This window comes from Salmo salar, unplaced genomic scaffold (assembly GCF_905237065.1).
Source record: "Salmo salar unplaced genomic scaffold, Ssal_v3.1, whole genome shotgun sequence".
NCBI lineage: Eukaryota > Metazoa > Chordata > Actinopteri > Salmoniformes > Salmonidae > Salmo > Salmo salar.
This window is the reverse complement of record NW_025547385.1, coordinates 188,168-202,500: the sequence shown is the minus strand read 5'-3', so window position 1 is coordinate 202,500 and position 14,333 is coordinate 188,168. Positions and strand designations below refer to the sequence as shown.

The window sequence follows — 14,333 nt, the reverse complement described above, 5'->3', positions numbered from 1 at the left end:
GAGTCCCCCGTCCAACTAGAACAGAGACGACGCCTGGCATTTACACTCTTAATGCTAACAACGCTACGTAGCATCGAAAGCCTGGCATTTACACTCTTAATGCTTAACAACGCTACGTAGCATTTACACTCTTAATGCTAACAACGCTACGTAGCATCGAACGCCTGGCATTTACACTCTTAATGCTAACAACGCTACGTAGCATTTACACTCTTAATGCTAACAACGCTACGTAGCATCGAACGCCTGGCATTTACACTCTTAATGCTTAACAACGCTACGTAGCATTTACACTCTTAATGCTAACAACGCTACGTAGCATTTACACTCTTAATGCTTAACAACGCTAACGTAGCATCGAACGCCTGGCATTTACACTCTTAATGCTTAACAACGCTACGTAGCATCGAACGCCTGGCATTTACACTCTTAATGCTAACAACGCTACGTAGCATTTACACTCTTAATGCTTAACAACGCTACGTAGCATCGAACGCCTGGCATTTACACTCTTAAATGCTAAACAACGCTAACGTAGCATCGTTAGCTACCCGGTTTTATACACGCTAGAGAAATGTACGTAGACGGTGATTGATTGATTGTCTGTCCGCGCCAGAGCTGGCGTCCGGCGAGGACCCCGACGTCCCTCTGGTAGCCCAGGAACTGATGAGGAGGATGGTCCGGCAGTTTGCTGCGGAGTACGCCTCCAAGACGCGCCTCACCACCTCGACCGACACGGGCTCCCGGCGTCCGGACCTCGACACGCCTCTAGACCTCACTGTGACGCGGAACCAGGAGGAGGAACCCACACCAGGTAGGGAACCCGACAGGACTTAGAACCAATACCGGGTAGAGAACCCGACAGGACTTAGAACCAATACCGGGTAGAGAACCCGACAGGACTTAGAACCAATACCGGGTAGAGAACCCGACAGGACTTAGAACCAATACCAGGTAGAGAACCCGACAGGACTTAGAACCAATACCGGGTAGAGAACCCGACAGGACTTAGAACCAATACCAGGTAGGGAACCCGACAGGACTTAGAACCAATACCGGGTAGGGAACCCGACAGGACTTAGAACCACAGCAGGTAGAGAACCCGACAGGACTTAGAACCACAGCAGGTAGGGAACCCGACAGGACTTAGAACCAATACCGGGTAGAGAACCCGACAGGACTTGGAACCAATACCGGGTAGGGAACCCGACAGGACTTGGAACCAATACCGGGTAGGGAACCCGACAGGACTTAGAACCACAGCAGGTAGAGAACCCGACAGGACTTAGAACCAATACCGGATAGAGAACCCGACAGGACTTAGAACCACAGCAGGTAGAGAACCCGACAGGACTTAGAACCAATACCGGGTAGAGAACCCGACAGGACTTAGAACCAATACCGGGTAGAGAACCCGACAGGACTTAGAACCAATACCGGGTAGGGAACCCGACAGGACTTAGAACCAATACCGGGTAGAGAACCCGACAGGACTTCGAACCAATACCGGGTAGGGAACCCGACAGGACTTGGAACCAATACCGGGTAGGGAACCCGACAGGACTTAGAACCACAGCAGGTAGAGAACCCGACAGGACTTAGAACCAATACCGGATAGAGAACCCGACAGGACTTAGAACCACAGCAGGTAGAGAACCCGACAGGACTTAGAACCAATACCGGGTAGAGAACCCGACAGGACTTAGAACCACAGCAGATAGAGAACCCGACAGGACTTAGAACCACAGCAGATAGAGAACCCGACAGGACTTAGAACCAATACCAGATAGAGAACCCGACAGGACTTAGAACCAATACCGGGTAGAGAACCCGACAGGACTTAGAACCAATACCAGATAGAGAACCCGACAGGACTTAGAACCAATACCGGGTAGAGAACCCGACAGGACTTAGAACCAATACCGGGTAGAGAACCCGACAGGACTTAGAACCCACACATTTCTAACTTGTCTGACCACTGACTAGTTGTCTGACTAGTTGTCTGGCCTCTGACTAGTTGTCTGACCTCTGACTAGTTGTCTGACCACTGACTAGTTGTCTGACCTCTGACTAGTTGTCTGACCACTGACTAGTTGTCTGACTAGTTGTCTGACCACTGACTAGTTGTGTGACTAGTTGTCTGACCTCTGACTAGTTGTCTGACCTCTGACTAGTTGTCTGACCTCTGACTAGTTGTCTGACTAGTTGTCTGACCTCTGACTAGTTGTCTGACCTCTGACTAGTTGTCTGACTAGTTGTCTGACCTCTGACTAGTTGTCTGACCTCTGACTAGTTGTCTGACTAGTTGTCTGACCTCTGACTAGTTGTGTGATTCCTCCTCCCGTAGCTGACACTGTGCTCGACCTCTCCAAGCGGAACTCTGCCAGCTCGGCCTCCACATCACCCACCAATCACAAAGCCTCAGGGTGAGTGTCTCTCCTCTCATTGGTCCATACTCCACATCGCCCACCAATCACAAAGCCTCAGGGTGAGTGTCTCTCCTCTCATTGGTCCATACTCCACATCGCCCACCAATCACAAAGCCTCAGGGTGAGTGTCTCTCCTCTCATTGGTCCATACTCCACATCACCCACCAATCACAAAGCCTCAGGGTGAGTGTCTCTCCTCTCATTGGTCCATACTCCACATCGCCCACCATTCACAAAGCCTCAGGGTGAGGTGTCTCTCCTCTCATTGGTCCATACTCCACATCGCCCACCATTCACAAAGCCTCAGGGTGAGTGTCTCTCCTCTCATTGGTCCATACTCCACATCACCCACCATTCACAAAGCCTCAGGGTGAGTGTCTCTCCTCTCATTGGTCCATACTCCACATCGCCCACCAATCACAAAGCCTCAGGGTGAGGTGTCTCTCCTCTCATTGGTCCATACTCCACATCACCCACCAATCACAAAGCCTCAGGGTGAGGTGTCTCTCCTCTCATTGGTCCAAACTAGCACGCTACTTAGTATGCATAGCCAATAGAGTAGTGGGGACAGTGTTAGGTGGTCTGTATCAGTAGTCTGTCTAGGGGTGGGTGTAGTGGGGACAGTGTTAGGTGGTCTGTATCAGTAGTCTGTCTAGGGGTGGGTGTAGTGGGGACAGTGTTAGGCGGTCTGTATCAGTAGTCTGTCTAGGGGTGGGTGTAGTGGGGACAGTGTTAGGCGGTCTGTATCAGTAGTCTGTCTAGGGGTGGGTGTAGTGGGGACAGTGTTAGGTGGTCTGTATCAGTAGTCTGTCTAGGGGTGGGTGTAGTGGGGACAGTGTTAGGTGGTCTGTATCAGTAGTCTGTCTAGGGGTGGGTGTAGTGGGGACAGTGTTAGGTGGTCTGTATCAGTAGTCTGTCTAGGGGTGGGTGTAGTGGGGACAGTGTTAGGTGGTCTGTATCAGTAGTCTGTCTAGGGGTGGGTGTAGTGGGGACAGTGTTAGGTGGTCTGTATCAGTAGTCTGTCTAGGGGTGGGTGTAGTGGGGACAGTGTTAGGTGGTCTGTATCAGTAGTCTGTCTAGGGGTGGGTGTAGTGGGGACAGTGTTAGGTGGTCTGTATCAGTAGTCTGTCTAGGGGTGGGTGTAGTGGGGACAGTGTTAGGTGGTCTGTATCAGTAGTCTGTCTAGGGGTGGGTGTAGTGGGGACAGTGTTAGGTGGTCTGTATCAGTAGTCTGTCTAGGGGTGGGTGTAGTGGGGACAGTGTTAGGTGGTCTGTATCAGTAGTCTGTCTAGGGGTGGGTGTAGTGGGGACAGTGTTAGGTGGTCTGTATCAGTAGTCTGTCTAGGGGTGGGTGTAGTGGGGACAGTGTTAGGTGGTCTGTATCAGTAGTCTGTCTAGGGGTGGGTGTAGTGGGGACAGTGTTAGGCGGTCTGTATCAGTAGTCTGTCTAGGGGTGGGTGTAGTGGGGACAGTGTTAGGCGGTCTGTATCAGTAGTCTGTCTAGGGGTGGGTGTAGTGGGGACAGTGTTAGGTGGTCTGTATCAGTAGTCTGTCTAGGGGTGGGTGTAGTGGGGACAGTGTTAGGTGGTCTGTATCAGTAGTCTGTCTAGGGGTGGGTGTAGTGGGGACAGTGTTAGGTGGTCTGTATCAGTAGTCTGTCTAGGGGTGGGTGTAGTGGGGACAGTGTTAGGTGGTCTGTATCAGTAGTCTGTCTAGGGGTGGGTGTAGTGGGGACAGTGTTAGGTGGTCTGTATCAGTAGTCTGTCTAGGGGTGGGTGTAGTGGGGACAGTGTTAGGTGGTCTGTATCAGTAGTCTGTCTAGGGGTGGGTGTAGTGGGGACAGTGTTAGGTGGTCTGTATCAGTAGTCTGTCTAGGGGTGGGTGTAGTGGGGACAGTGTTAGGTGGTCTGTATCAGTAGTCTGTCTAGGGGTGGGTGTAGTGGGGACAGTGTTAGGTGGTCTGTATCAGTAGTCTGTCTAGGGGTGGGTGTAGTGGGGACAGTGTTAGGTGGTCTGTATCAGTAGTCTGTCTAGGGGTGGGTGTAGTGGGGACAGTGTTAGGTGGTCTGTATCAGTAGTCTGTCTAGGGGTGGGTGTAGTGGGGACAGTGTTAGGCGGTCTGTATCAGTAGTCTGTCTAGGGGTGGGTGTAGTGGGGACAGTGTTAGGCGGTCTGTATCAGTAGTCTGTCTAGGGGTGGGTGTAGTGGGGACAGTGTTAGGTGGTCTGTATCAGTAGTCTGTCTAGGGGTGGGTGTAGTGGGGACAGTGTTAGGTGGTCTGTATCAGTAGTCTGTCTAGGGGTGGGTGTAGTGGGGACAGTGTTAGGTGGTCTGTATCAGTAGTCTGTCTAGGGGTGGGTGTAGTGGGGACAGTGTTAGGTGGTCTGTATCAGTAGTCTGTCTAGGGGTGGGTGTAGTGGGGACAGTGTTAGGTGGTCTGTATCAGTAGTCTGTCTAGGGGTGGGTGTAGTGGGGACAGTGTTAGGTGGTCTGTATCAGTAGTCTGTCTAGGGGTGGGTGTAGTGGGGACAGTGTTAGGTGGTCTGTATCAGTAGTCTGTCTAGGGGTGGGTGTAGTGGGGACAGTGTTAGGTGGTCTGTATCAGTAGTCTGTCTAGGGGTGGGTGTAGTGGGGACAGTGTTAGGTGGTCTGTATCAGTAGTCTGTCTAGGGGTGGGTGTAGTGGGGACAGTGTTAGGTGGTCTGTATCAGTAGTCTGTCTAGGGGTGGGTGTAGTGGGGACAGTGTTAGGTGGTCTGTATCAGTAGTCTGTCTAGGGGTGGGTGTAGTGGGGACAGTGTTAGGTGGTCTGTATCAGTAGTCTGTCTAGGGGTGGGTGTAGTGGGGACAGTGTTAGGTGGTCTGTATCAGTAGTCTGTCTAGGGGTGGGTGTAGTGGGGACAGTGTTAGGTGGTCTGTATCAGTAGTCTGTCTAGGGGTGGGTGTAGTGGGGACAGTGTTAGGTGGTCTGTATCAGTAGTCTGTCTAGGGGTGGGTGTAGCGGGGACAGTGTTAGGTGGTCTGTATCAGTAGTCTGTCTAGGGGTGGGTGTAGTGGGGACAGTGTTAGGTGGTCTGTATCAGTAGTCTGTCTAGGGGTGGGTGTAGTGGGGACAGTGTTAGGTGGTCTGTATCAGTAGTCTGTCTAGGGGTGGGTGTAGTGGGGACAGTGTTAGGTGGTCTGTATCAGTAGTCTGTCTAGGGGTGGGTGTAGTGGGGACAGTGTTAGGTGGTCTGTATCAGTCTGTCTAGGGGTGGGTGTAGTGGGGACAGTGTTAGGTGGTCTGTATCAGTAGTCTGTCTAGGGGTGGGTGTAGTGGGGACAGTGTTAGGTGGTCTGTATCAGTAGTCTGTCTAGGGGTGGGTGTAGTGGGGACAGTGTTAGGCGGTCTGTATCAGTAGTCTGTCTAGGGGTGGGTGTAGTGGGGACAGTGTTAGGTGGTCTGTATCAGTAGTCTGTCTAGGGATGGGTGTAGTGGGGACAGTGTTAGGCGGTCTGTATCAGTAGTCTGTCTAGGGGTGGGTGTAGTGGGGACAGTGTTAGGTGGTCTGTATCAGTAGTCTGTCTAGGGGTGGGTGTAGTGGGGACAGTGTTAGGTGGTCTGTATCAGTAGTCTGTCTAGGGGTGGGTGTAGTGGGGACAGTGTTAGGTGGTCTGTATCAGTAGTCTGTCTAGGGGTGGGTGTAGTGGGGACAGTGTTAGGCGGTCTGTATCAGTAGTCTGTCTAGGGGTGGGTGTAGTGGGGACAGTGTTAGGTGGTCTGTATCAGTAGTCTGTCTAGGGGTGGGTGTAGTGGGGACAGTGTTAGGTGGTCTGTATCAGTAGTCTGTCTAGGGGTGGGTGTAGTGGGGACAGTGTTAGGTGGTCTGTATCAGTAGTCTGTCTAGGGGTGGGTGTAGTGGGGACAGTGTTAGGTGGTCTGTATCAGTAGTCTGTCTAGGGGTGGGTGTAGTGGGGACAGTGTTAGGTGGTCTGTATCAGTAGTCTGTCTAGGGGTGGGTGTAGTGGGGACAGTGTTAGGTGGTCTGTATCAGTAGTCTGTCTAGGGGTGGGTGTAGTGGGGACAGTGTTAGGTGGTCTCTATCAGTAGTCTGTCTAGGGGTGGGTGTAGTGGGGACAGTGTTAGGTGGTCTGTATCAGTAGTCTGTCTAGGGGTGGGTGTAGTGGGGACAGTGTTAGGTGGTCTGTATCAGTAGTCTGTCTAGGGGTGGGTGTAGTGGGGACAGTGTTAGGTGGTCTGTATCAGTAGTCTGTCTAGGGGTGGGTGTAGTGGGGACAGTGTTAGGTGGTCTGTATCAGTAGTCTGTCTAGGGGTGGGTGTAGTGGGGACAGTGTTAGGTGGTCTGTATCAGTAGTCTGTCTAGGGGTGGGTGTAGTGGGGACAGTGTTAGGTGGTCTGTATCAGTAGTCTGTCTAGGGGTGGGTGTAGTGGGGACAGTGTTAGGCGGTCTGTATCAGTAGTCTGTCTAGGGGTGGGTGTAGTGGGGACAGTGTTAGGTGGTCTGTATCAGTAGTCTGTCTAGGGGTGGGTGTAGTGGGGACAGTGTTAGGTGGTCTGTATCAGTAGTCTGTCTAGGGGTGGGTGTAGTGGGGACAGTGTTAGGTGGTCTGTATCAGTAGTCTGTCTAGGGGTGGGTGTAGTGGGGACAGTGTTAGGTGGTCTGTATCAGTAGTCTGTCTAGGGGTGGGTGTAGTGGGGACAGTGTTAGGTGGTCTGTATCAGTAGTCTGTCTAGGGGTGGGTGTAGTGGGGACAGTGTTAGGTGGTCTGTATCAGTAGTCTGTCTAGGGGTGGGTGTAGTGGGGACAGTGTTAGGTGGTCTGTATCAGTAGTCTGTCTAGGGGTGGGTGTAGTGGGGACAGTGTTAGGTGGTCTGTATCAGTAGTCTGTCTAGGGGTGGGTGTAGTGGGGACAGTGTTAGGCGGTCTGTATCAGTAGTCTGTCTAGGGGTGGGTGTAGTGGGGACAGTGTTAGGTGGTCTGTATCAGTAGTCTGTCTAGGGGTGGGTGTAGTGGGGACAGTGTTAGGTGGTCTGTATCAGTAGTCTGTCTAGGGGTGGGTGTAGTGGGGACAGTGTTAGGTGGTCTGTATCAGTAGTCTGTCTAGGGGTGGGTGTAGTGGGGACAGTGTTAGGTGGTCTGTATCAGTAGTCTGTCTAGGGGTGGGTGTAGTGGGGACAGTGTTAGGTGGTCTGTATCAGTAGTCTGTCTAGGGGTGGGTGTAGTGGGGACAGTGTTAGGTGGTCTGTATCAGTAGTCTGTCTAGGGGTGGGTGTAGTGGGGACAGTGTTAGGTGGTCTGTATCAGTAGTCTGTCTAGGGGTGGGTGTCGTGGGGACAGTGTTAGGTGGTCTGTATCAGTAGTCTGTCTAGGGTTGGGTGTAGTGGGGACAGTGTTAGGTGGTCTGTATCAGTAGTCTGTCTAGGGGTGGGTGTAGTGGGGACAGTGTTAGGTGGTCTGTATCAGTAGTCTGTCTAGGGGTGGGTGTAGTGGGGACAGTGTTAGGTGGTCTGTATCAGTAGTCTGTCTAGGGGTGGGTGTAGTGGGGACAGTGTTAGGTGGTCTGTATCAGTAGTCTGTCTAGGGGTGGGTGTAGTGGGGACAGTGTTAGGTGGTCTGTATCAGTAGTCTGTCTAGGGGTGGGTGTAGTGGGGACAGTGTTAGGTGGTCTGTATCAGTAGTCTGTCTAGGGTTGGGTGTAGTGGGGACAGTGTTAGGTGGTCTGTATCAGTAGTCTGTCTAGGGGTGGGTGTAGTGGGGACAGTGTTAGGTGGTCTGTATCAGTAGTCTGTCTAGGGGTGGGTGTCGTGGGGACAGTGTTAGGTGGTCTGTATCAGTAGTCTGTCTAGGGGTGGGTGTAGCGGGGACAGTGTTAGGTGGTCTGTATCAGTAGTCTGTCTAGGGGTGGGTGTAGTGGGGACAGTGTTAGGTGGTCTGTATCAGTAGTCTGTCTAGGGGTGGCTGGCTGGCTGGCTGGCTGGGTGGCTGGCTGGGTGGCTGGCTGGCTGGCTGGGTGGCTGGCTGGCTGGGTGGCTGTCTGGGTGGGTGGGTGGGTGGGTGGCTGTCTGGGTGGGTGGGTGGCTGGCTGGCTGTCTGGGTGGGTGGGTGGCTGCTGGCTGGCTGGCTGGCTGGCTGGGTGGCTGTCTGTCTGGGTGGGTGGGTGGGTGGGCTGCTGGCTGGCTGGCTGGCTGGCTGGCTGGGTGGGTGGGTGGGTGGGTGGGTGTCTGGGTGGGTGGGTGGGTGGGCTGCTGGCTGGCTGGCTGGCTGGCTGGCTGGGTGGCTGTCTGTCTGGGTGGGTGGGTGGGTGGGTGGGTGGGCTGCTGGCTGGCTGGCTGGCTGGCTGGCTGGGTGGCTGTCTGTCTGGGTGGGTGGGTGGGTGGGTGGGTGGGTGGGCTGCTGGCTGGCTGGCTGGGTGGGTGGGTGGGTGGGTGTCTGGGTGGGTGGGTGGGTGGGCTGCTGGCTGGCTGTCTGGGTGGGTGGCTGCTGGCTGGCTGGCTGGCTGGCTGGGTGGCTGGCTGGCTGGCTGGCTGGCTGGCTGGGTGGGTGGCTGTCTGGGTGGGTGGGTGGGTGGGCTGCTGGGTGGCTGGCTGGCTGGGTGGCTGGCTGGCTGGCTGGCTGGGTGGCTGGCTGGCTGGCTGGCTGTGTGTCCCTGTGTGTTGTTGCTATGTGAAGGGGTTCAGTCTTTTATCACTTGAGTGGTAACGTCACGGCAACGTCACGGTAACAACAGCGGTGGGGGGGGGTCTGTAACCTCAGCTATTCAGACTGACACGCAGAAACAAGTGGAACTAGTTACTGTGGGGGTGAGAGAGACAGAGTAACTTTTAATAATAATAATAAGACTGCATTGTTCCTGTTTCTAATAACGTTGTCGATCCTTTAACCAAAACACTGGACAGTGATCAACTGCACTGCAAACCTCTCTTCATATGACAAGACGCACAGAGATGATGTCACTCCCTCTCTTCACATGACAAGACGCACAGAGACGATGTCACTAACTTTCTTCACATGACAAGACGCACAGAGATGATGTCACTAACTTTCTTCACATGACAAGACGCACAGAGATGATGTCACTCCCTCGCTTCATATGACAAGACGCACAGAGATGATGTCACTCCCTCTCTTCATATGACAAGACGCACAGAGACGATGTCACTCCCTCTCTTCATATGACAAGACGCACAGAGATGATGTCACTCCCTCTCTTCATATGACAAGACGCACAGAGACGATGTCACTCCCTCTCTTCATATGACAAGACGCACAGAGACGATGTCACTCCCTCTCTTCATATGACAAGACGCACAGAGATGATGTCACTCCCTCTCTTCATATGACAAGACGCACAGAGACGATGTCACTCCCTCTCTTCACATGACAAGACGCACAGAGACGATGTCACTCCCTCTCTTCACATGACAAGACGCACAGAGATGATGTCACTCCCTCTCTTCACATGACAAGACGCACAGAGATGATGTCACTCCCTCTCTTCATATGACAAGACGCACAGAGACGATGTCACTAACTTTCTTCACATGACAAGACGCACAGAGACGATGTCACTCCCTCTCTTCATATGACAAGACGCACAGAGACGATGTCACTCCCTCTCTTCATATGACAAGACGCACAGAGACGATGTCACTCCCTCTCTTCATATGACAAGACGCACAGAGATGATGTCACTCCCTTTCTTCATATGACAAGACGCACAGAGACGATGTCACTCCCTCTCTTCATATGACAAGACGCACAGAGATGATGTCACTCCCTCTCTTCATATGACAAGACGCACAGAGATGATGTCACTCCCTCTCTTCATATGACAAGACGCACAGAGACGATGTCACTCCCTCTCTTCATATGACAAGACGCACAGAGACGATGTCACTCCCTTTCTTCACATGACAAGACGCACAGAGATGTCACTCCCTCGCTTCATATGACAAGACGCACAGAGATGATGTCACTAACTTTCTTCACATGACAAGACGCACAGAGATGATGTCACTCCCTTTCTTCATATGACAAGACGCACAGAGACGATGTCACTCCCTTTCTTCACATGACAAGACGCACAGAGACGATGTCACTCCCTTTCTTCATATGACAAGACGCACAGAGACGATGTCACTCCCTCTCTTCATATGACAAGACGCACAGAGACGATGTCACTCCCTCTCTTCACATGACAAGACGCACAGAGATGACGTCACTCCCTTTCTTCATAGGACAGACGCACAGAGATGATGTCACAGATGACGTCAGCTCATGACAGACAGTGGCAGTGATGTTACCAACACGACATAAAGGAATCGCTCCTCCCCTCCCCTCCCCTTGCCTCCCCTCGCCTCCCTCACCCCTTCCCTGATCCTGACGGTGGTGTTCGGTCCTCCCCCCACTAGGAGGCAGCAGCGTTGTGGAGCAGCCAGGGCCGGGTCGTACCAGACCGAGGAACACCATGCCCAGAGGTCCAGCGAGCTGTCTGAGGGGCTGCTGTCCAAGGCTCTGAGAGACGTGAGGTCCGGTCGTCTTCGGGAGAACAGAGCTGCTCTTCTCTACGGGATTCCTCCCCCTGGAATCCTGCGCTCACAGCTAGAGGCCCCGGGCCCCATACAGCGGGAGGATGTGACCTCACGGGATGTGACGTCGTCGGCGCGCGGCGAGGAGGTGCGGCTGGTTTTGCAGAGGGTGGCGGCCTGGGCGGAGCGAGGGAGGAGAACGGAGAGATGTTCTTCCTTCCCTCCTCTGTCCTGCAGAGGGCTTTGTCTCGGTCTTTACCTCCCCCGGCTCAGAGAGGATCTCTACCTCCGTATCCCCCAGGTCAAATCGCGCTCCAGACCAGCTCTTCCTCTCCCTGAACCTTGTAGCCTGGCTGAGGCCCTTGCACTACCACCATAACACCACCACCACCACTAATATTGCTGCTACCTCTTCCTCTCCGCTGAGACTCCACCGCGCCCTCCTGCCTTCCCTCGACCTGCCTGACCTTTCACACCGCTGCCCCGCCCACCACCGCTGCTCCTCATTGGACGATCCTGAGGAAAGGGGCAGAGCGTAGCGGGGAGAACAAGCAATCCAGGAAGAAGCGCGGGCGCTACCGGCGGTACGACCACGACCTGCTAGAGGAGGCTATCACCATGGTGATGGGGGGGCGGGATGAGCGTTTCCAAGGCCCAGGTGGTTTATGGGATACCTCACAGCACGCCGGAGTACAAGGTCAAAGAGCGCAACGGAAACCTCAAGATACCGCCCAAGAAGGGGAGGCCCGTCATCGTCACGACGACGACCACGCGGGCAACCGCTGGGCTCTGCCGGTTCCACCGACCTCGGGGAGGGTTCTAGACTACAGAACGTTAGAGTCTAGAACCGACAACACTTGACCTCCTCTCAACCCTCGACCTCCTGCAGAACAGGAGGATGTTTTGTAGATCTTGGTCCGACACAGCTTTCATAAATACTTGGTGCGCTTGGTTTTGGTTTCGCTTGACATGCGGAGTTTGTAGATTTCTGGACTTCTGATCCATTTGTTTCCTAATTGAGGTAAATCAAGCACACCTCCAGGTATTTGACCCCAGGTTTGATGTTAATCACAAGCCAGTCCATGCAGACCAGGTTATATTACCCAGAATTATTGTGGACTATAAAACAAGAACGGCATTCTTCGCTACACGCCAGGTGTTATTTTTAAATCCAATCTCTTCGGGTCAGCTGGTTGTCATGTCTACCTGGTAGTTCATTTGTCACTGATTGGGCCAGAGAGTCCACTGTACTGGACCTAGTCATAGGGCAGGTATCTCCTAGTCTGGGTTGTCTGGGAAACGGCCCATGGTGGACGATCAGCGTCCGCGGTACTGCTGACCTCTCGGTCTAGGGTTCAATAGCCTTGATATAAATGATGTGACCACCAGGGTTAGATGTGACCACCAGGGTTAGATGTGACCACCAGGGTTAGATGTGACCACCAGGGTTAGATGTGACTACCAGGGTTAGATGTGACTACCAGGGTTAGATGTGACCACCAGGGTTAGATGTGACCACCAGGGTTAGATGTGACCACCAGGGTTAGATGTGACTACCAGGGTTAGGGTTAGATGTGACTACCAGGGTTAGATGTGACCACCAGGGTTAGGGTTAGATGTGACCACCAGGGTTAGATGTGACCACCAGGGTTAGGGTTAGATGTGACTACCAGGGTTAGGGTTAGATGTGACTACCAGGGTTAGATGTGACCACCAGGGTTAGATGTGACTACCAGGGTTAGATGTGACTACCAGGGTTAGATGTGACCACCAGGGTTAGATGTGACCACCAGGGTTAGATGTGACTACCAGGGTTAGGGTTAGATGTGACTACCAGGGTTAGATGTGACCACCAGGGTTAGGGTTAGATGTGACTACCAGGGTTAGATGTGACTACCAGGGTTAGGGTTAGATGTGACTACCAGGGTTAGATGTGACTACCAGGGTTAGATGTGACTACCAGGGTTAGGGTTAGATGTGACTACCAGGGTTAGATGTGACCACCAGGGTTAGATGTGACCACCAGGGTTAGATGTGACCACCAGGGTTAGATGTGACTACCAGGGTTAGGGTTAGATGTGACTACCAGGGTTAGATGTGACCACCAGGGTTAGGTTTAGATGTGACCACCAGGGTTAGATGTGACCACCAGGGTTAGGGTTAGATGTGACTACCAGGGTTAGGGTTAGATGTGACTACCAGGGTTAGATGTGACCACCAGGGTTAGATGTGACTACCAGGGTTAGATGTGACTACCAGGGTTAAATGTGACCACCAGGGTTAGATGTGACCACCAGGGTTAGATGTGACTACCAGGGTTAGATGTGACTACCAGGGTTAGGGTTAGATGTGACTACCAGGGTTAGATGTGACCACCAGGGTTAGGGTTAGATGTGACTACCAGGGTTAGATGTGACTACCAGGGTTAGATGTGACTACCAGGGTTAGGGTTAGATGTGACTACCAGGGTTAGATGTGACTACCAGGGTTAGGGTTAGATGTGACTACCAGGGTTAGATGTGACTACCAGGGTTAGATGTGACTACCAGGGTTAGATGTGACTACCAGGGTTAGATGTGACTACCAGGGTTAGATGTGACTACCAGGGTTAGATGTGACTACCAGGGTTAGATGTGACACCAGGGTTAGGGTTAGATATGACCACCAGGGTTAGGGTTAGATGTGACTACCAGGGTTAAATGTGACTACCAGGGTTAGATGTGACTACCAGGGTTAGATGTGACTACCAGGGTTAGATGTGACTACCAGGGTTAGATGTGACCACCAGGGTTAGGGTTAGATGTGACTACCAGGGTTAGATGTGACTACCAGGGTTAGGGTTAGATGTGACTACCAGGGTTAGGGTTAGATGTGACTACCAGGGTTAGATGTGACTACCAGGGTTAGATGTGACCACCAGGGTTAGATGTGACTACCAGGGTTAGGGTTAGATGTGACTACCAGGGTTAGATGTGACTACCAGGGTTAGGGTTAGATGTGACTACCAGGGTTAGATGTGACTACCAGGGTTAGATGTGACCACCAGGGTTAGATGTGACTACCAGGGTTAGGGTTAGATGTGACCACCAGGGTTAGATGTGACCACCAGGGTTAGGGTTAGATGTGACTACCAGGGTTAGATGTGACCACCAGGGTTAGGGTTAGATGTGACCACCAGGGTTAGATGTGACTACCAGGGTTAGGGTTAGATGTGACTACCAGGGTTAGATGTGACTACCTGGGTTAGATGTGACTACCAGGGTTGGATGTGACCACCAGGGTTAGATGTGACCACCAGGGTTAGATGTGACTACCAGGGTTAGATGTGACTACCAGGGTTAGATGTGACCACCAGGGTTAGATGTGACCACCAGG

General features: G+C 52.8%; 1 protein-coding gene across 1 annotated transcript in view; it reads left to right on the top strand.

The window, feature by feature from the left end:
* Positions 1-14,333, top strand: part of LOC123731803 (uncharacterized) — a 54,444-nt gene that overhangs the window by 15,075 nt on the left and 25,036 nt on the right. The window contains exons 5-6 of the mRNA XM_045711215.1: positions 617-814; positions 2,348-2,426. Coding sequence (XP_045567171.1) covers positions 617-814; positions 2,348-2,426 — 277 coding nt within the window. The remainder of the gene's footprint in view (positions 1-616; positions 815-2,347; positions 2,427-14,333) is intronic.